The 21,267-nt window shown below is 42.4% G+C and overlaps 1 protein-coding gene across 3 annotated transcripts in view; it reads left to right on the forward strand.

Annotated features, from left to right (window-relative positions):
* Nucleotides 1–21,267, forward strand: part of KDM4B (lysine demethylase 4B) — an 817,487-nt gene that overhangs the window by 670,397 nt on the left and 125,823 nt on the right. For all 3 annotated transcript variants that reach the window (XM_077475749.1, XM_077475750.1, XM_077475752.1), the window contains one exon: nt 12,209–12,328. In XM_077475749.1, the coding sequence (XP_077331875.1) occupies nt 12,209–12,328 (120 nt within the window). The remainder of the gene's footprint in view (nt 1–12,208; nt 12,329–21,267) is intronic.

Genomic DNA, 21,267 nt, shown 5'->3' on the forward strand with positions numbered 1-21,267 from the left:
TATATGTTGGTCGCACCATCTGTCCACTAAGACAAAGTTTTGGCAAACATCGTTGCTTTTTGGAGGTTGGTTGTGACCAACACAGTGTGCCCCGCCAATTTTTAGAGCACAATAAATCCACCGCAGGTCTAGAGGTGTGGGTTATAGAATCCATACCTCAAAATTTGTCTGAATCTGAACGCTTTTCGAGGCTATGGGAACATGAAGCTTTTTGGTTTTATACTTTGGATAATATAACGTTCACTTGCATTCTTGCATATATATGTACTGATATGTGTATATATATGTATAGACCACTGCTCCCCCTTCCCGTGTCTCTTGGAATTTTACGCACATCCATCCTCCCTAATCCAGTGCATAATCTCTATATATTTTTAGCTATACTTTATTATTATTAATTTAATTTCTAATTTCTCTAGTAATTACTTTCCCCCCTCCTTCCGCCCCTCCCTTTTTTCCTCACACACACATCATAATTATTTTCTCTAATAAGTGTAGGCCCCATACGTGTGTTTGTGAACGTGTGTGTGTGTCTATATATGTGTGCAGCATATATATATATATATATATAAAATATATTTTTCCTCTTCATTAATATTTTTTTTTCCCTCACATTGTTTCTTTATTTTAATCCCTTATAGCAACTATCATCTTAGTCAACAATTATGAATCTTTGATTGGTAATTGTTGACTAATTATGGGTAATATTTCAGAATATAAAGTGAAAAAAGGAAAATATTTATACTTCGCTGTGAAAATATTACAAACTAGCAGCCAGCACAGCTTGTAGACAAAAATCAATAATGTGGGTAAGAAAAAAAGAGACCTTTAGGGACTTTTAGGAGACCTAGACCTGGTAAGGTCACGTATATCCATCCCTATGGGACTTTAAATGAAATCATGACCCGGTAAGGTCATGCATTTCCATCCCTTATATTGAGGAGAGGGGAGCAAGGGAGTTGGGACTTTGTGTGAAGCACAGGATAGCAATTGGATAATTAAGGCTTAACAAGGGAATTTTATTCAGATAAATAACTTGTAAGCATACATATACTGTTGGTATCAGAATAAATGGTAGCTACAATGACAATATCCATAATAATAATGCAATTGTCTCAGAATATGACAACTGGTGTCAAATAGTTGAAAATTATACAAAGTAACAAAACAGTAAGTACATTGATACAAAATTGTCATGAATTAAACTGTAATAAAATTCCATAATTCCACCAAGGCAGGGTTAGATAAAATAATATTTACAAGATGATGTTTGCAAGACCTAAGGCCTCACTGAGCCTGCTGGGGATAATAGTAGTATCGTAACTTGAAAATCTGGATGTGTATAGAGAGAACACGGCATTAAATAGCTCTACGTGTTTCGTGGCTGACGCGCCACTCATCAGGAGCATGCACGTGGTAGTCTAGTAAAAATGATAATGGGGACATAGTCAATAATTAAAATAATACAAGGGGGCGGGGTAAAACCCAGAGCAGCACTGAAGTGTATACTTACTAGTGGAGATCCGTCAGTTAATGGTGTGATAACGGGTACACCTACACTTCTGCATTTTCTCTAACTGGTGCTCTAGTTTCCAGTTTCTATTCAATTGATCTATTCATGCTTTTGTCACTGTTTTCTTTGGCAACCTTTCTGGCTGCCTGTTTTGTTTCCCAGCATCACAATTTTCATTCTTCTCACTAACACGGGTGTCTTCTTTCTTATCCTTTCTTATCTTTAGTCACCTCAGTGACTATTAGTCTAGCTCAATCTCCTTTCACCTTCACACAGATTTGCCCCGTAGTTCCATGCCCACCCGGATCTATGCCTGCGTGTGTGCCTCCGGTGGGTTGTCTGCCAGGGCTCCCGGTTGGAGGTGGTATTCGATGCCTCGGCACCCCGTTATCACACCATTAACTGACGGATCTCCACTAGTAAGTATACACTTCGGTGCTGCTCTGGGTTTTACCCCACCCCCTTGTGTTATTTTAATTATTGACTATGTCCCCATTATCATTTTTACTTTAGACTACCACATGCATGCTCCTGATGAGTGGCGTGTCGGCCACGAAATGTGTAGAGCTATTTAATGTCGTGTTTTCATCTATACGCATCCAGATTTTCAAGTTGCGATACTACTATTACCCTCAACAGGCTCAGTGAGGCCTTAGGTCTTGCAAACATCCTCTTGTAATTATTATTTTATCTAACCCTGCCTTGGTGGAACTATGGAATTTTATTAGAGTTTTATTCATGACAATTTTGTATCAATGTATTTACTGTTTTGTTACTTTCTATAATTTTCGACTATTTGACACCAGTTGTCATACTCTGAGACAATTGCATTATTATTATGGATATTGTTGTCATTGTATCTACCATTTATTCTGATACCAACAGTATATGTATGCTTACAAGCTATTTATGTGAATAAAATTACCTTGTTCAGCCTTAATTATCCAATTGCTATCCTGTGCTTCACACAAAGTCCCAACTCCCTTGCTCCCCTCTTCTCAATCTGGGTAAGAAGAAGTGCAGCGTTAATTATCTAAAGCAAGTGAAAGTGTAATATTGTACACAAACACCTCTAAATTATATTAACTAAAACAAATACTAATGTAAAGTCCACCATATGAGGGTAAAATAAATGTCACTATGCTATCCAAATATATAAATGTGATCCAGCAAACATATGCGGAAATCCAATCACCGGTGTGACCCTTAAGATGGAAAGATGGCCAGAAACACCACCACCATAGATAGGAAGAGGCTTACCGGATCGCAATGACTTGTACCACCCAAGTCTTAAAGGCTTGTTAGGTTAAATAAACCACGTAACATGCGTCATGCAATCAGATAAAGCTCTCCTCATGTGTTCAGACTAAGAGCTCCTGTGTGCGGCCCATCAGAGCGGAACAGTTCCACCTAATCCAGAGAGTAAAACAACCATCTGGTTTCCTTGCAGGAGATCATGGTTATCTCAGCTGATGCTGTGGACTGAGCCAGGAGCCTTCTTTTCCCCAGAGCCTGTTAGCCCTTACCTCCATGTAAGTGTGGATTATATGTTGTTGTACCCAATAAATACTTGCACTAAGAGGCGCATTTCCATTTGTTTTTTTATCCTAATTTCTTGACCTGAAGTTTCCACAGATGGAAGCGCATAATGAGTTTACTGTTGAGACTTTGGATTTCATGCTTAGATATAATTGCTTGCAATTCCTGAGGACGAGCTTCCAGCAGCTTGTGGTACGCCAATGGGTGCCCCTTGGGCCCACTCCTATGACTGCCTACACCTGGGCCTCTGGGAGGAGGAGATGGTGTATCGATCCCCCCTGTACCTGAGCCACTGTTTACTGTGTCTGAGGTACATTGAAGCAACTATGTACTTTCTTAGACGCGTTCAACTCTAATGATAGAAATATCAGGTTTACTTTCTTCTCTGATAACTCACTATCATTCCTTGATGTGTATGTATGTGATCACTTGCCCTTGTGGCAAAGCGTACTGTATATTGGTAAAACCAAAAGGTCGCTTAAGGTTCAAAGCATTAAAAAGGATGATGAATGCCCATTGATGGTTCACTTCTTACAATGCCAAGGACGTAACCTAAGTGATAAAGAGAGTAAAGGATATTTATGGCCTAAAAGAAAAAATTGGGATGTTCAGATTGGAAAATTTACATCCAAGGGGGCTCAACACCGAATGCTACCTGACAGATTTTCTGGAACACTGATTAATGTAAATGTACTTCTTTATGCAATGTTTATATGTTAAAGGTGCATGTTGGAATTGGATATTTCTCTTGACGGACACAGCTCCAGTTATCTTGACCGTAGAGTTATTACGCCACCTTCAGGAGAAGAACATGTGATACATGTGAAAAACAACAGAACTTTACAGTTCCGCCCAGGGGGCGGTCCCTCTGGTAATAACCCTTCAGCCTGCTTCCTGCAGCTTAGTTTTTTTCTGCCTAGAGAAGGACCTATGCTCCCTGCAAGACCATCGGTCCTGTGAATCTCTGGATTTTTGCCTTTTGTGAAAGATTTTAAGATCCTGTGATCTGCTATCAACAGCCGGCTGGGTGACAGGCTGGATAATCTAGATCCTTGTAGTCTCCCCAGCCTGGCCATCGAGCGTGTGCAGACCCTAGCTACTCACTGGGTCGGCCACGACATGCCCCTCAGGCTCCAGGGGCAGCCGGTGAGCGCAACGCTCCGGGGCACACATATGCCCGGACTACCGATGTCTTTGTCACAGTGTGCCGTGGTCAGCAGCCACCCCGTACTGCTCAGGAGTGGGTCTTTGATGGGATGTCCTCAGCACGTCCGGATGGTAAGTACAGCTCTTCCTGCCTTGGCGGGATTGAGCAGCTGGGCATTTCCCTGTGAGATCGATTAGGGGGTCCTTCTCCTTCCTCTATTCTCTTCCTGTCCCTCTTTCCCCCCTCCCTCATGGGGGATGCTGCACGGCTGGGCTTTGTAGCTCAGCAGGGTTTTTATCCTCGGGGCTGGTCCCTGTTGCTCAGAACAAAGCGTTTTTTTGCTCTGGACACCAGGGAGCTGAAGCAGGCACCTGTAACAGAAAGGTGCAGCACTCGTTCAGGGTGGTGAGTCCTGCGGTGGGGGCCCATCAGTCTGCAGCAGCTAGGAGGGTGGGATTGTGCACCTGTCCTAAGTCCCCAAGGGTGGCAGACAGGGCTTCAGAAACTAGTGTTTCTTCCCCAGAACTCCCTGCGATTGCAACCAGCTCGTCTGCAAACAGTGCAGTGCCTTTGGCCGCTTTGTCGGCTGTCCTTGAAGTGCTCATTGCCAGGGTGGAGGCGGTGTGTGGGCGCAAAGGTGGTAAAAAACACCCCCCCTATCCTCTGGGGAGAACTCAGACTCGGGCCCCCGCAGCGACTGGTGGCCCCTGCTCTGATGTGTCAGATGACGCTGACCAGGATCGATCGGACAGTGAGGATGATTCCCCATCCAGGTCCGCGCAAGACAAAGCACTAGTTGGAGCACTTATAACAGCTATGCGTGATACCCTGAAAATTCAGGATACAGCAGGATCCTCTGCTGAAGAAGCGGTCCCCTTTGGGTCCCATAAGCCAGCCCGTACACCTAAGGTGTTTCTGTATCTGACTTATTTCAATAAGTTCTTATACAAGGAATGGGGACGCCCGCAGTGGACCTTCTCGGTACCCAAAAGAATGGCGGTGCGTTACACCTTTGAGGAGAGCTTTCTTAAAAAATGGTATTCTCCTCCGGTCGTGGACCCCCCCAGGATCCAGGTTAAATAAAGTAACCACGATCCCGGTAGAGGGGACTCCTGCATTTAAGGACCCTACCATCAGGAAGGCTGAGGCAGTGGCCTATTCCTTGTTTACGGTTGTGGGGTCAGCAATAGGACCAGTACTGGCCACGGCACTAGTGTTGCAGACACTGAATGCTCTCCAGGGCTTCAGTGTCAGCAGTGGTGCTGCGGCGCCTGATTTGGCTACCGGCTACTGTGTACCGGGCATCTTAAAAAAAATAAAAAATCCTTGACGGATCTAGCCTTCCTTGGTGAGCAGCTATTTGGAGCCTCGTTGGGTGACATTATTAAGAATGTCACAGGTGGGAAGGGCACCTTGCTCCCACAGGCCAGGAAAAGTAAGGAGCCATGCGGCAGGTAAGGGCCCTCATTTTCCGCTCAAAATTTTATTTTTCGTCCGCCCGGGACTTTGGCTAAATGCTCCCAGTCTGACAGGGCGACTACTGAGGGACAGAAGCGTCCCTGGACTCGCAAGCCTAACAAGCCAGAGAGCAAAAAATGCTTTCGCGTGAAGGTTTGCCCCCGCCTGTCACTTGGGTGGGGGGTCGCCTTCGGAATTTGCAGCCGGTGAGGGCTGTCCGACCAATGGGTCTGCGAACTGATTTCATCTGGTTACAAGATAGAGTTCCTCTCTTGGTCACCCTACAGATTCTTCCCCTCCAGCATACCCTTACTCCTGGCTCGCCGGGAGGCCCTGTTGGGGACAGTAAAGGACCTGCTAAGCCACGGGTGATAGTGCCTGTTCCGGAAACTGGGCTTCATGGAAGCGAGAGTGTTTCTCCTTTCAGACAAACTGCAGACTTTCAGAGCCGCAGTGAAGCTGTTGATGAACCGCAGGTGGTCGTCACTGCACTGCTGCTTGCGACTCCTGGGCCTCATGGTGGCCTCTTTTGAGGTGGTACCGTACTCCCAGTTTCATACCAGAGTCTTGCAGGAGGAGATATTGAAAAAATTTGACAAATCTCCATTATCCCTGGAACGGCAGATTTGAGTGAGCCAGTCAGTCAGGGACTCCCTGCTCTATTTGCTGAGATCCCCGGCACTCCGGTCCGGTGTCAGAAACCATGAAACAGACTGAGACAGAAGTACAATCAAATCACACTTGTTTACTAATAAAAATAAAGAGGTTAATAGAAAAAAGCGCAGTCAAACATAGCCAGAGTCCTGTAGCCAGATCGGGTAGTCAGCCAGTCCAAAGTTCATTAACCAGATCGAGTAATCAGCCAGGCCGGAAGTCAGGGATCCAAGGAGAGCAACCGTAAGCAGGATAAGAAGCCAGGTGGGATGTCAGCAAGCCATTCTTGAAACAAACAGCAGGAGATAGTTCCTTGTGTTGTGACCACACGAAGGCAAATTAAAAAGTGAGCAGAAAGGCTTTAAATAGGCAGGTCAGACGAGCATCACCGGGAACAGCTGGTAACTGTGGAAATAGAAGAGAGCTGGCAATTAGCCGACAGCTGAGCGGCCAGCCCAGTGGAGGAAGGGCTAAGCCAGCCCTGACATCCGGGAAGTCATTCCTACCTCTGTATTTGACAGTGATCACAACGGACACCAGCCTGACTGGCTGGGGTGCAGTGCTGGGAGTACAGTAAACCCAGGGCCTCTGATCGGGAGAGGAAGTTGCCGATCAATGTGCTCGAGCGACCAGGCTATGCCTCTCCACATGGTCGATGAGACTAAGAGGGTGTCCGATCAGGATCCAGTCAGGCAACACCACATGGCGGTGCCATACATTAACCATCAAGGAGGAACAAGAAGCTCAGATGCAGCATGGGAGGTTGCTCACATTCTTCGGCGGGCAGAGCGACATGCACCGGCCCTCACGGCCATTTACATGCCGGGTGTAGAAAACTGGCAGGCGGACTACCTAAGTCGCCAGATGCTGGACCCAGGAGAATGGTCATTGCATCCGGAGGTGTTCAGGCTTCTGTGCCTGCAGTGGGGCACATCAGACATGGATCTCCTGGCCTCTCTGCTCAATCAGAAGGTGCCGAGGTTCGTATCCAGGACAAGAGATCCTTGGACAGACGTGTCGTGATGTTGGTGGCTCCATGGGCTCAGTACTGACTGATCTACGCCTTTCCTCCGCTAAAACTGTTACCACATCTGCTCCGCAGCGTGGAGGCTGAGGAGATTCCAGTGATACTGATTGCCCCAGATTGGCCTTGGTGTCCCTGGTATGCCTGGTTGTGGACACTCGATGGCGACTACCAATGCGAGAAGACCTTCTGTCTCAAGGTCAGATTCTCCATCCTGCTTTACCATCGCTGGTATTAACGGCATGGCTGGTGAGAGCCAGGTGCTAAGGAACCGAGGCCTGTCTGGCTCGTGATATGTTGAGGGCACGGAAATCTTCTTCTCGGAAGATATACCATCCTACATGGAAGGCTTATATCTCCATGTGTGAGGAGATGGGGTGGCGTCCGGGCACCTATTCCGTTTCCAGGAGTAGACCAGAAACTGGCTTTAAGCACCATTAAAGGACAGATATCAGTCTTAGCTGTCTTTTTCCAACGACCCCTGGCATCTCACTCTCTCTCCAGCTTGTTAAATACCTGGATTAGACAGGAGGGAGAGTGCCTGCTTGAGGTCCAATGAATTGTTTGCAGTGAGGTGGAAGGACAAACTGAACGTTTTCATTCTGTCTTCCATTCACTCAGACACGGCAGTCCAATCTGTAATGGCGACTGGTGTTGAAAAGCCCCAGTCCACGAGTACAACCTTAAAATGGGAGGGGTGAACTTCAGCGACCAGATGATGGGGCTGTACTTCATTGCCCGTAAGGGCAGACGCTGGTACAAAAAAAGTGTATACTTATTCCAATTCGCTCTGTTTAACGCTTATGCACTATACAAAGCCTCGGGAAGAAGTGGATCCTTCCTAAAATTCCAGGAACATATTATCCAAGCCTTCTGTATCCAGAAGGCACTGTGGCCCAATTTCCCAATCAAGATGCAGTGAGCCTTACCAAAAGAGCACCCCAGAGATGATGTCGTGTTTGAGGGAAAAGCTGACATAGGCGTGACACCTGCTATTTTTGGCCCTCCTGTCAACCTGTTCTCTGCATCGAGGACTGTTTTCGTTGCTACCAGAAACTACCCCACGCAGGGTCACGAAAGATGTTAGATGGCCATCGTATTTTGAGAAGACCCTAACCTGGAACGTTTAAAGTTATAATAAGTGTAAACAAAATTAAAAATAAAGACTCCAAAAATAGTTGTCACTTATTGTTGTTACTGTTTTACTGTATTTTATTCTATACTGTAATGTTACTGTGTTGTATTTGCTTTGCAGGTATGTCATTCTACTGTTTTACTGTATTGTTACTTTGTTTTATTGCTAACCATTGTTTGCTTTGTAGGTATGCCATTCAGCTGCAGCACTTATTTGTTGTGACAGCAACATGGTTTGCTCTCGCGAAACGTAGATCCCTGACTCCAGGAGGTGATTTCACCACCGAAGTTAAAATAAACAAAATAAAATTGTGTATGCCGAAACATAGCGGCTGGGGTGGACATAGGGACTGATCGCCCCTATGCTTTGGCATATATCCAGTCTTAGGCTGGCCATACATGTTCGAAATAATAATGTTTCTTTTGAAAATCTGAAATTTTGTGTGTTTTATGATCCGATGGTGCCACCATTGGTTTCGAAATTCGACCAATCAAACCTTCAATTTTACCTTCTGTTGCTACAGAAAAGAATATGTGGCTGGGAATCTTCTTTTGTTTCTGGGAATTTTCTATTCTTGCACATGCGCTTTTCGATTACATTTCTTGCACGATTCTCCCATCATTGATTAAAAAATCGTTTGTTTTTAAGAAAAAATTCAACATGCCCAATTACTAAAATTTGATGGCCACACGAAAATGGGCTGTTGCTGCAGTCCACTAATGGTGCAAAATTCAAATAAAAGTTTTTAAATAGGATTTTCAAAAGAAAATTATTTTGAAATTTGATCCATGTCTTATTCATATGTCCTAAATGACCATGGAACGGCAAATATGCCATGAAAACCTACAGCTGGGGTCCCATGTATTCCAATCTATGTCAGCTACCCAGCCTGTACACCTGAGTGGCAGACTTAAAAATAGCCAAGGCTGTCCACTACTGTAAACCAGTATATGCACATCCAGTGGTTATCTCCTGTTAGGGACAAATGTCTGACACTGAATGCAGAGCGATTGTGTCCAAGGGCAGACATATATCCCTACCTGCAGATAACCACTGGATGTGCAGAAACATGCGAATACCTGTTTACAGCAGCTAACGGCCTTGGCTCTTTTCAGCCTGCCACTCAGGTGTACAGGGAGTTATTTGAAATATACTTGCTGCAGCATGATCATTTAGGATGTTTGCATGAGACCTAAGACTGGATATTACCTACTTACTTTGTTGTGCAACCTGAACAGTTACAAATGGCAACATATTGTGGTAGGCAGTAAATTCAGTGACTGTATCCTTAGAACATTAATTAAATGTTTTAAGACCTTTAAAAAAATTCTATCAGTGCACTGCCTACCACAAGATGGTGCACGTTGCCCCTGGGCAGTAGAGTTGGCTCTTATCCAGTCTTGATGTGCAAACTGAGCAGGTGTAAATGTCCCCATATTATGGCAGGCAGTGCACGCAGTGATTTTTATATTTTTTAACCTTAGAAAAATTATGTATTATAAGGAAATATATGAAGTGCCTGCTTCCCACTCTACTATCTCTAGGTGAATTCGGAACTCTTCATTCTGGAGTTAACGACAAGGTTCCCTGTTTCCCTGTCAAACCACACTCTAACCAAGTTAGTGCTTAGGGTTTTTCAGCATCAGGTATCTGTTTCTCAGATTTTCAAGGCTGCTACCTTTTACACATATGTAGCTATACCCCCGTAGGGGCTTCTGGTGATTGTGGTCAGTCTCTCACCCTGCACAGCCAAGCACACAAATTTCCAGACATACAGCAGTCATGAAATCTTTCTTGCACTTGTTTTTTTTTTTTTTTTATTGAGGGGGTTATAACTTGGATGGGGATAGGGTACATATGGTATGCCCACTTGATCAGTAGAAATTCTACAGGGACACAACTATATACATCTGGTATATACACACTTCTCGTTCTAGCTCCAGCACAGACTTGCTTGTAGAACTACAACTCCCAGGAGCAGATAGCACTGAATTTAAGTCCTGACACTGGTTTAGCCAGGCCCAAAGCAAATGCCCTTTGCAGGCAGGGACAACGGGCCCCCATGGTATAGCAAAATGTGGTAGTCCTTGTGCTAGCTGTCCCATGGGGCTACTGATCCCAGTACCACCTGTTCAGGCCCTGCCAGCTCTTCTGGCTGCAGCTGTCTCTTCCCACAGTCCTCTTTAATGGCTCTGCTCCCATCCCAGACTGCTTGCACCCAGTCCTCCTGACTGTGTGTTACTCACAGCCCTCATGGCTGTTCCTGTTGTTCCTTCTTGAGACTTGCCTGGCAGTGCTCTCCGGCTGTGCTCTTTGCTCCCAGTGCCTCCTGGCCAGGACAGTTTTTTTGGATTTAGGAAGACCCTGTCTGCACATGAGCCCAGGCCCACCCTCCCAGACTGGGGAGCTCCCTCAAAGGCCATGACAGCCTAACAATCCTCCTCCAGCTTCCACCCAAACAACTTCTCAACTGGGCTGACCCAGAGTATTTGAGGGGGCCTGCCCACTGCAAATCCAAGTTGGGGATTGGTCAGAGCCATCAAAATACTCCAAGAAGCAGCCACCTCATCTCTCCTCCCATCTTTTCAAAAGGTTTCAGCACGTTCTGGGAATAGGGGAGAGGTTTCAGTGATGCTGCCTTTGAGTCATCCAACTCTCCCTGGCTTTCTGCCCAACCCAAGAAACCGAATACAAGCAGGCTTGGCTGCCAGCTAAGTCTGCATAAATTTACCTACACTAACAAAAAACCTATTCACATTTCTAGCACACTAGAGGGTGTTACACATATGTTAAACTCTAACAAGTGTATGTTCAGGACTCTGATGTCTTAAAAGTGAAGTAAGGGTTTATTTTTCCCCTTTTATACTTACCTATGTGAATGCAGCATGGGACCAATGCTGCATCTGTCGCCCAGCATCTCTACACTGAGAACCGAGCTGTCAAACATCGCTGATGGCTTGGTTCTCACAGATCCCTGATGGCCCGATTCTCACAGATTCCTGACTGTCAATCAGCAACTCTCCTCTCTGCTTCTCCACCCTCACTGGAGCGTCCATCTCAGTTTCTCAGCAGCTCTCTGAGATGGGCATCAGTCCAGGCACCTGGCGGTTCCCAACTTTATTGTTGTGATGACGTGGTGCCTGGACTGATTCCAGTGACATCAGCAGAGAGCGGACGTCAGACCGCTCTCTGCTGATAACTGGTCACAGGAGTGCAAAACTAATTGCACTCCTGTGACCCATAGGAAAAGCCCAGCCAAACAAGCTTAGGCTGGACTTCTCCTTTAATGTTCTTGGATACTCCTGAGTTCCTAATGTACGGTCAAAGTAAGACTGCGAACACTTGTTTATTTCATGGCCTGCAAATTATATATATAAATAATACTACATTAAACGCCATCCCTATTTCAGTGTTTTTGACAGCTACTTTTGAATTTTACAGAATACATTGTTCACCATTACAAAGATCCTGACAAGTGGATGCTTAAGGGTAGATGTATGGGTGTATGCATGTATAAACCCATGTATACTTCTCAGTATCTTTTATGTGATTTTAAGAAAACTAATAAAATAATGTTTTACTTATTTTATACGTTGTTGATTTAGTCATCTGACATCTCAAATGTCTTGGGGCAAAATTCTGTCTTTTTCTTAAATGTACTAAATACTATGGTTTTTGATTCTAAACCTCTTAAATTATGTTTTATATTCATCTAATGTTTTTTACTCCTTGTCTCAGAGCAGGGATTGCATTCAGGATGGACCACCAGCAGAGGGTGAGATGGTAGAGCTTAGATGGATTGACAAAAATATTTACAAAGCTAAATTCATTTCGTCAAATGTCAGCTTAATTTATCAGGTAAGAAGTATGTTTTTGCGTAAGAAAACAATGCATTCTTATAGTTAATGATGGTGAAATGCTATATTATTTTCTTATCCCTGATAACAGCATATATAGCAGATGGCAAACTCTCTTTACAGTTCTAAACAGACCCCCGGTGTCTCCATTTTCCCTGCTGTCCTTTTACACTGCCATCAATCAGGACATGATTCAATTACAAACTGAAAAAGATTGGTGAATAAGGAAATTCCAAACAGAAGGGTAGGCGATCTATCTGGATACCAATCTCATTGCTAGTAATAAAAATACTGTATAAACAAAAAGGGCAAATGCCCCAAATGATATCTAACTTTTGGAGTAAGGTGCACATGGAAGAGCTTTAAACAAGACAAATATATTTTCCAGCACACTTGCTAGCTAGCCAGCAAAACAAAAATAAGGATTTTAGTTGAACAACATTTACAAATATGTGTGAAAGCTGCATTGCCTCATCAGTCTTGAGCACCACGGAGAAATCGCAAATTACGTCAGGGTTACTTAGAGCGCACCAAGGTCACCACATTAGCGGTAATACATAAGCTATTAAAAAGCCAATACATTCTTGGTGGTTATTTAGAGATACAATCAATGCCATATTTATATTATAGCCAGAAACATGTCTGCAGAGCTACCATTAGTACCATACTGACACAAGAAGAAGCCTATACAAAGGGGTCGAACTAAAGAGCAGTGCTGCTGCTATTACCCAATACATATAACAGAGTCAGTCTGATGCGAGAAGCAGCAGTCTTATGGCAGCTCATATTGGCAGCATAGTAGAGTGGATGGTAGATGCACATGCAAAGGGCCTACCTTGGAAAATGGCACCATAAGCTGTGGCCTGTTGACATTGCTGAAGAGGTTTTCACTCGCAAAGCTGGAGCTTTGGACTAGTATTTTAGTCTTTCATCTGCTACATGCACATAATGAGCAGCCTCTCTCTCCATACTCATTGGGAAATGCAATATTTCTTCTTAGTATGACATCATTAAAGTGGTGGTTAAGCCACTGAGTGTTCTTTCTACCATCCCCTCTGTTTTAGTAAATAATGTGCCTCAGTGTATGTGTTTTTTTTTTTGTTTGTTTTTTTTAAATATGCTGCTTAATACCATGACTGCCTGCTTCTCTCCTCTCTCTATCTGACAGCAAAGCAGGCGGGGCTGAGAATATCCTGCTGATGTCAGCCAGGAGGAGACGAGAGGTGGCCAGTCATGTGTGCAGCGCTATGAAAAAGCCATATAGTGGCTTTTTAAAAAAAAAAAAAACACACACTTGGGCACATTATTTGCTACAACAGAGGGGGATGGTAGACTGATAACCAAGTTATGATAACTGCAGTAGGGGAGGGCAGGATATCAGACGGAGCTGACAGGCAGAGAGTGAGGGGGGAAAGAGGACAGAGCAGGGCTTCGGATGAGAGAGGCGCATAAACTGTCAAGGCTCAACAGCCATGTTAAACCATGGTCAGTTTACTTTTGGTGGTATTTGTTCACCTCTGCATTTTTTTAAATTTGCGCTTTAAACAAAGAGCGGCAATTAAAAAATTTTTTTTTTTTTTTTTTACTTTCTGCTATAGTGCATACGCCCCCCCCCAAAAAAAAAAATATATATATATATACATAAGTTTAGGCCAATATATATTATTGTGCAAATAAAGAAAAAACTGCGCTAAACCATAAACATATAACAAAAAATATGTGAAAAATGTGTAACTAAACACAGTGAAGCTGCTAACACACAGACAAAGTCCAAACTGTGAATCCAAATTGAAGTGTAGCGCTACAAAATAGTGAAATAACAAAGTGATAAATCCTTAACCACTTAAGCCCCGGACCATTTTCCAGCTAAAGGACCAATCGATTTTTGCGATTCGGTACTGCGTCACTTTAATAATTGCGCGGTCATGCGACGTGGCTCCGAAACATAATTGGCGTCCTTTTTTTCCCACAAATAGAGCTTTCGTTTGGTGGTATTTGGTCACCCCTGCGATTTTTTTATTTTTTGCGCTATAAACATAAAAAGTGAAAATTTTGAAAAAATGCATAATTTTTTACATTTTGCTATAATAAATATCCCCCAAATATATATAAAAAACATTTTTTCCTCGGTTTAGCCTGATATGTATTCTACATATTTTTGGTTAAAAAAAATCATAATAAGCGTTTGATTGGTTTGCGCAAAAGTTATAGCGTCTACAAAATAGGGGATAATTTTATGGCATTTTTATTAATAGTTTTTTTTTACTAGTAATTGCAGTGATCAGCGATTTTTACTGTGACTGTGACATTATGGCGGACACGTCTGACAATTTTGACACATTGGCATTAATACAGCAATCAGTGCAATTAAAAATGCAGTGATTACTGTAAAAATGTCACTGGCAGTGAAGGGGTTAACCACTAGGGGCAGTGTAGGGGTTAAGGGTGTGTGTGTGTTTTTTTTTTTTTTTAACTAGGGGGCGTGGCTTCGCATCTGACATCACTGATCGTCTTTCCCTATAACAGGGAACAGACTATCAGTGACAGGCTCAGTAGGAAGCACGAGGAGAGGTTTGTTTACACTTACCTCTCCTCGTTCGCCAGCTCTGTGACCCGATCGAGGGACACCAGCAGCGATCGGGTCTGCGGGTCCCGCAGCCACGGTCACGGGAGCTCAGGATCGGGTTGTACATCGGCGGGAGGCGGTCCTTAAGTGGTTAATGTGTAAAAAAAAAAAAAAAAAAGACAACAGCTGTGATCATAAGTCAAAGAATAAATCTCCACAGATCTCAGTCCACTCAAGGGGTTTTATCTTCCAGCACCGGCTTGCAGTCAAAACAACCTCTAAATCAAACTGCTAAAATTTACAGATGAGAGGATGGGTACTCTTACCATAAGAGATGGACACATACACCATAAGGCAATGCGTCATGCGAGCTTGAGAGGCTGAATAGCCAATGATGGTAGGTCCGCAACTCGATGTTATCTCCCAGAGTGTGGCTTGAAGCTGCGTCTGCTTCAATCAGAGTCCACGATTCCAAACTGCCAGCTCCAATATGGATAGACGACCAGGATTGATCTCTCAAAAATTGATCCGGGGATATCTGTCAGGTACCAAACATGGGGATGAAAAAGATATGGAGGCGCTCCACATAGTATAGATCAACCAATGAAGGTTTATTGAAATAAAACACCATACAAAAATGATAAGCATAAAAAATCACATGATAATTAAAAAGCAATATGGAAAGCAGAAACCAGCACTTTCTGAGGGTTGGGATATTAAAGGGGAACCGCACAGACTTTTTATTTTTGGAACGGCATTCCCTTTTATAAGCATAGCAGACCCGAATCCTGTATGGGAGTGTGGTGTGGATATTAAACCTGAATACTGGTTAAGGGTTTAGTATAGATATTGGGGGGGATAACCCCCACACAGTTTTGTGATGGAGTTTCCTATTATAATCATAGCAGACGTTTTTCTGGGTGAGGGTCTGGTATGGATATTAACCATTTCCCGCCTGCCAGTGAACACCAATCACACTGATTGCCCCCCCCCCCTAATAAAGAGGATCTGTCACAACCCATCAAAATACCTGTCACAGTTCATCTGAGTACCTGTCAGTCCATATGAGTACCTGTCACAGTTCATCAGATTAACCGAGTACCTGTCACACTCCATCTTATTATTATTAGTTATTCCATATGAGTACCCGAGTACCTGTCACCAGGCCATCAGAGTACCCGAGTACCTGTCACCAGGCCATCAGAGTACCCGAGTACCTGTCACCAGGCCATCAGAGTACCCGAGTACCTGTCACCAGGCCATCAGAGTACCCGAGTACCTGTCTATAGCTCATAAAGTTACCCGAGTACCTGTCTATAGCTCATAAAGTTACCCAAGTACCTGTCTATAGCTCATAAAGTTACCCAAGTACCTGTCTCCAGTCCATCAGAGTACCCGAGTACCTATCTGCAGCCCATCAGAGTACCCGAGTACCTATTTGCAGCCCATGCCTCATAGAATATACGTTGGGATTTTTGCTTTCCAAAATGGGGTCATTTTGTGGGTAATTCCACTGGGCTGGTGCTCAAGGATCTCTAAAGGTGTGATAGGTAGGAATGAAACGAGATGTGTAATTTATGCTCCTAGAACACTTGAAGGTACTACTTCAATGTTGGGCCTCTGTATGTGGCCAGGCTGTCTAAAAATCTCACACGTGGTATCACCATAATCAGGAAGAGTAGCAGAATGTATTTTGAGGTGTAATTTTTGCTATATACATGCTATGTGTTAGAAATATCTTATAAATTGACAACTTTGTGTAAAAAAAAAAAAAATTTGTTTTTTTTAATTTTTTTTCCACATTTTCCAAAAACTTCTGGAAAAAAATGAACCGTTCAAAAGACTCATTATGCCTCATAGATTATACGTTGGGGTGTTAGCTTTCCAAAATGGGGTAATTTTGTGAGAAATTCCATTGTTGAGAAATGAGATGTGTCATTTATGCTCGTAGAACGCCTGAAGGTGCTACTTCAATATTGGGCTTTTGTATCTGGCCAGACTGTGTAAAAGTCTCACATGTGGTATCGCCATACTCTGGAAGAGTAGCAGAATGTATTTTGTGGTGTAATTTGTTGTATGCATATGCTGTGTGTGAGAAATAACCTGATAATATGACAATTTTGTAAAAATAAAAATAAAAAATAAAATTCATTTTGCAAAGAATTGTGGGAAAAAATTACAATTTAAAAAAACTCACCACTTAATACCTTGGAATGTCTACTTTCTAAAAAGGGGTCATGGGGGGGGGGGGGGGACTTGTACTTTCCTAACTTGTTATTGTCTCAAGAAATGAGATTCACCTGATATACTGAAGGCCTGATCAGATGTGATCAATTTTCAGTGATTGGCACCATACTTTGTAGACTCTAACTTTCACAAAGTCCAAATAATATATACTAATTTGGATTATGTTTTACCAAAGATATGTAGCAGTATACATTTTGGCCAAAAAGTATGAAGAAAAATGACTAATTAGCAAAATGTTATGACATAAACAAAGGGGCATTTTTTCACAAAATTGACGGTCTTTTTTTATTTATAGCACAAAAATAAAAATAAAACACTAGTGATTAAATACCACAAAAAGAAAGCTATATTTGTGTGAAAAAAAAGGATGCAAGTTTCATATGGGTACAGTGTTGCATGACTGAATAATTGTCATTCAAACTGTGAGAGCGCTGAAAGCTGAAAATTGGTCTGGGCGGGAAGGGGGTATAAGTGCACTGTATTCAGGTGGTTAAAGGGGAACACCAAACTTCCGTTTTGTAGTGGAGCTACCCTTTGAAATCATAGCAAATATTAATCCTGGGTGAGGGCTGGGATAGTAACCATTTAAGGACTGAGCCTCTTTCTGAGATTTGGTGTTTACAAGTTAAAAACAGTTTTATTTTGCTAGAAAATTACTTGGCAAACCCAAACATTATATATAAAATGGCGGTCATTGCAATACTTTCTGTCACACCGTATTTGCTCAGCGGTCTTACAAGCGCACTTTTTCGGAAAAGATGCACTTTAAAGTTAGCCCAAATTTTTGTTGCTGTATATTGTAAAAGGTAATGTTACACCGAGTAAATTGATACCCAACATGTTACGCTTCAAAATTGCGCCCGCTCGTGGAATGGCAACAAACTTTTACCGTTAAAAATCTCCATAGGCGATGTTTAAAAAATTCTACAGACTGCATGTTTTTGAGTTACAGATAAGATCTAGGGCTAGAGTTATGGCTCTCGCTCTAACGATTGCGGTGATACCGATGTGTGGTTTGAACACTGTTTTCATATGCGAGCGCTACTCTCTCAGGACGGAGCACGTTATTTTTATTTTTTTTCTTCTTTATTTTACTTTTTTGATTTTTACACTGTTCTTTAAAAAAAAAACATCCCGTGTAATAGAAAAAAAGCATGACAGGACCTCAGATCTCATATTTACACTAAAATGCAATAAAATTTTTATTATATTTTTTTAAATGTCCCTTTAAGAGCTATGGACGGGAATTACGTTTTGACATCGCTTCCACTCAAAGATTCTGTACCCCACTGGTTGCCTTGGCCTTGCAAGTCCTCCAACACCTCTGACACTCCATTTCCTTTATAAAAAAAAAAGAATTTGAATGCACATACACACACACACACACGCACGCAAAGTTAAACCAGCTAGATTGTTTACTGGCAGATTAAAGGCAGTGAATTCAGCAACAAAGAGTTTGTGGCATGCAGTAGATAAGAAACGGTCAATAAACTTGGTGGCAAAGCCATTTAAGAAATAGGCAATTATAACAGCAAAACTTAACCCTGTATAGAGTCTATGGCTACAGGCCAAAAAGTGTAGAGGAATGACTAGGCTTCCGTCAAACCTCTCCCTTTAATCTCCTGACACCACAGTCACAGCAATGTATGAACTCTAAATTCACATTAAGAAAAGTCTTTATCCCTATTCTCATTTGATTGAAAAAAAAAAATACACCATCAATACAAAAATAGGAAAAAAATAAGGAAGAACACATAATACAATTCCCACAAAACCCCATGCAAACACACAAAACACAAACAATAAATTTCCCTATTTGCACCCACCAGACTAAACTTTACTCAAGACAATTTAATGAATGCTACTTAATGGAATATACATACTTATACTTATCCCCCTCTTATATCATTATCAGTTGTCTTCAGTATCGTTAATTCACTCAACTGATTGTTCACCAACGCCAAATATTTAGGATTTTTTTAGAGCTCATCCTATGTTTATATGTCAGTTCCTCTTGTCTTAGGTTAAGAATAAACACCCTATTCCATAGATCTATCATTGGCGGATATTTTAATATCCATTTTTGTGATATACAGTATCTCACAAAAGTGAGTACACCCCTCACATTTTGGTAAATATTTTATTATATCTTTTTACGTGACAACACTGAAGAAATTACACTTTGCTATAATACAAAGTAGTGAGTATACAGCTTGTATAACAGTGTAAATTTGCTTTCCCCTCAAAATACCTCAACACACGGTCATTAATGTATAAACCTCTGGCAACAAATGTGAGTACACCCCTAAGTGAAAATGTCCAAATTGGGCCCAATTAGCCATTTTCCCTCCCCAGTGTCATGTGATGTGTTCGTGTTACAAGGTTGTTATCGCACTCAATCTCTCATACTGGTCACTGGAAGTTTGACATGGCACCTCATGGCAAACAACTCTCTGAGGATCTGAAAAAAAGAATTGTTGCTCTACATAAAGATGGCCTGGGCTATCACAAGATTGCCAAGACCCTGAAACGGAGCTGCAGCATGGTGGCTAAGATCATACAGCAGTTTAACAGCACAGGTTCCACTCAGAACAGGCCTCACCATGGTCCACCAAAGAAGTTGCGTGCACATGCTCCGCATCATATCTAGAGGTTGTCTTTGTGAAAATAGACGTATGAGTGCTGCCAGCATTGCTGCAGAGGTTGGAGGGGTGGGGGGTCAGCTTGTCTCAGACCATAAGCCGCACAATGCATCAAATTGGTCTGCATGGCTGTCGTCCCAGAAGGAACCTGCTTCTAAAGATGATGCACAAGAAAGTCCACAAACAGTTTGCTAAAGACAAGCATCTGTGGGGTATCCTCAAAAGGAAGGTGAAGGAGTGCAAGGTCTCTAACATCCACAAGTTCTGTGATGTCTCAGAGGAGGAGAAAAGGACTCTAGTGGCAACCTGTGAAGCTCTGGTGAACATCATGCCCAAGAGGGTTAATGCAGTGCTGGAAAATAATGGTGGGTACACAAAATATTGACACTTTGGGCCCAATTCGGACATTTTCACTTAGGGGTGTACTCACTTTTGTTGCCAGCAGTTTAGAAATTATTGGCTGTGTGTTGGGTTATTTTGAGAGGACAACAAATTTACACTGTTATACAAGCGATACACTCACTACTTTTCATTGTAGCAAAGTGTAATTTTTCAGTATTGCCACATGAAAAGAAGAACTAAAATACTTGCAAAAAGGGGTGTACTCACTTTTGTGAGATATTTTAAGTTTACGAGCCATAGACATAGTTCTCTGCCACATCACTTGTATTTCAGCTGGGAGGGTGCCCTTCCGATATATAATCCCTAGCAATGCTATTTTTGGTTCGAAATAATTTTGTGTAAAACATCACATTTAAAATATCAAAAACACCCTCCCAATAGTGCTTTCTTTTGGTGGTATTTGATCACCTCTGCGGTTTTTATTTTTTGCACTATAAACAAAAAAAGAGCGTCAATTTTGAAAAACTATATATTTTTTTTTTTTGCTATAATGAACATCCACCAAAAATATCTATATATATATATATATATATATATATATATATATATATATATATAAATTTTTTTTTTCTTCGGTTTAGGCTGATATGTATTCTTCTACATATTTTTGGTTTAAATAAAATCACAATAAGCGTATATTGGTTTGCGCAAAAGTTATAGCGTCTACAAAATAGGGGATAGTTTTATGGCATTTTTATTATTAGTTTTTTTTAGTAATGGCGGCGATCTGCAATTTTTATCGGGACTGCAACATTATGTTGGACACCTTTGACACTATTTTGGGACCATTGTCATTTATACAGTGATCAGTACTATAAAAATGCACTGATTACTGTGTAAATGACACTGGCAGGGAAGGGGTTAAACACTAGGGGGCGATCAAGGGCTTAAGTGTGTCCTAGGGAGTGATTCTAACTGTGGGGGGGTGGGCTTCCACTCACATGACAGCGATCACTGCTCTTGATGACAGGGATAAGTGATCTCTGTCATGTCACAAGGCAGAACGGGTAAATGCCTTGTTTACATAGGCATCTCCCCGTTCTATGACTCCGTGACACGATCGCCGGGACACTGCGGTCACGA

Source organism: Lithobates pipiens, unplaced genomic scaffold (genome assembly GCF_037356315.1).
Source record: "Lithobates pipiens isolate NorthernLeopardFrog02 unplaced genomic scaffold, aLitPip1_a1.2 Scaffold_13, whole genome shotgun sequence".
Classification (NCBI taxonomy): domain Eukaryota; kingdom Metazoa; phylum Chordata; class Amphibia; order Anura; family Ranidae; genus Lithobates; species Lithobates pipiens.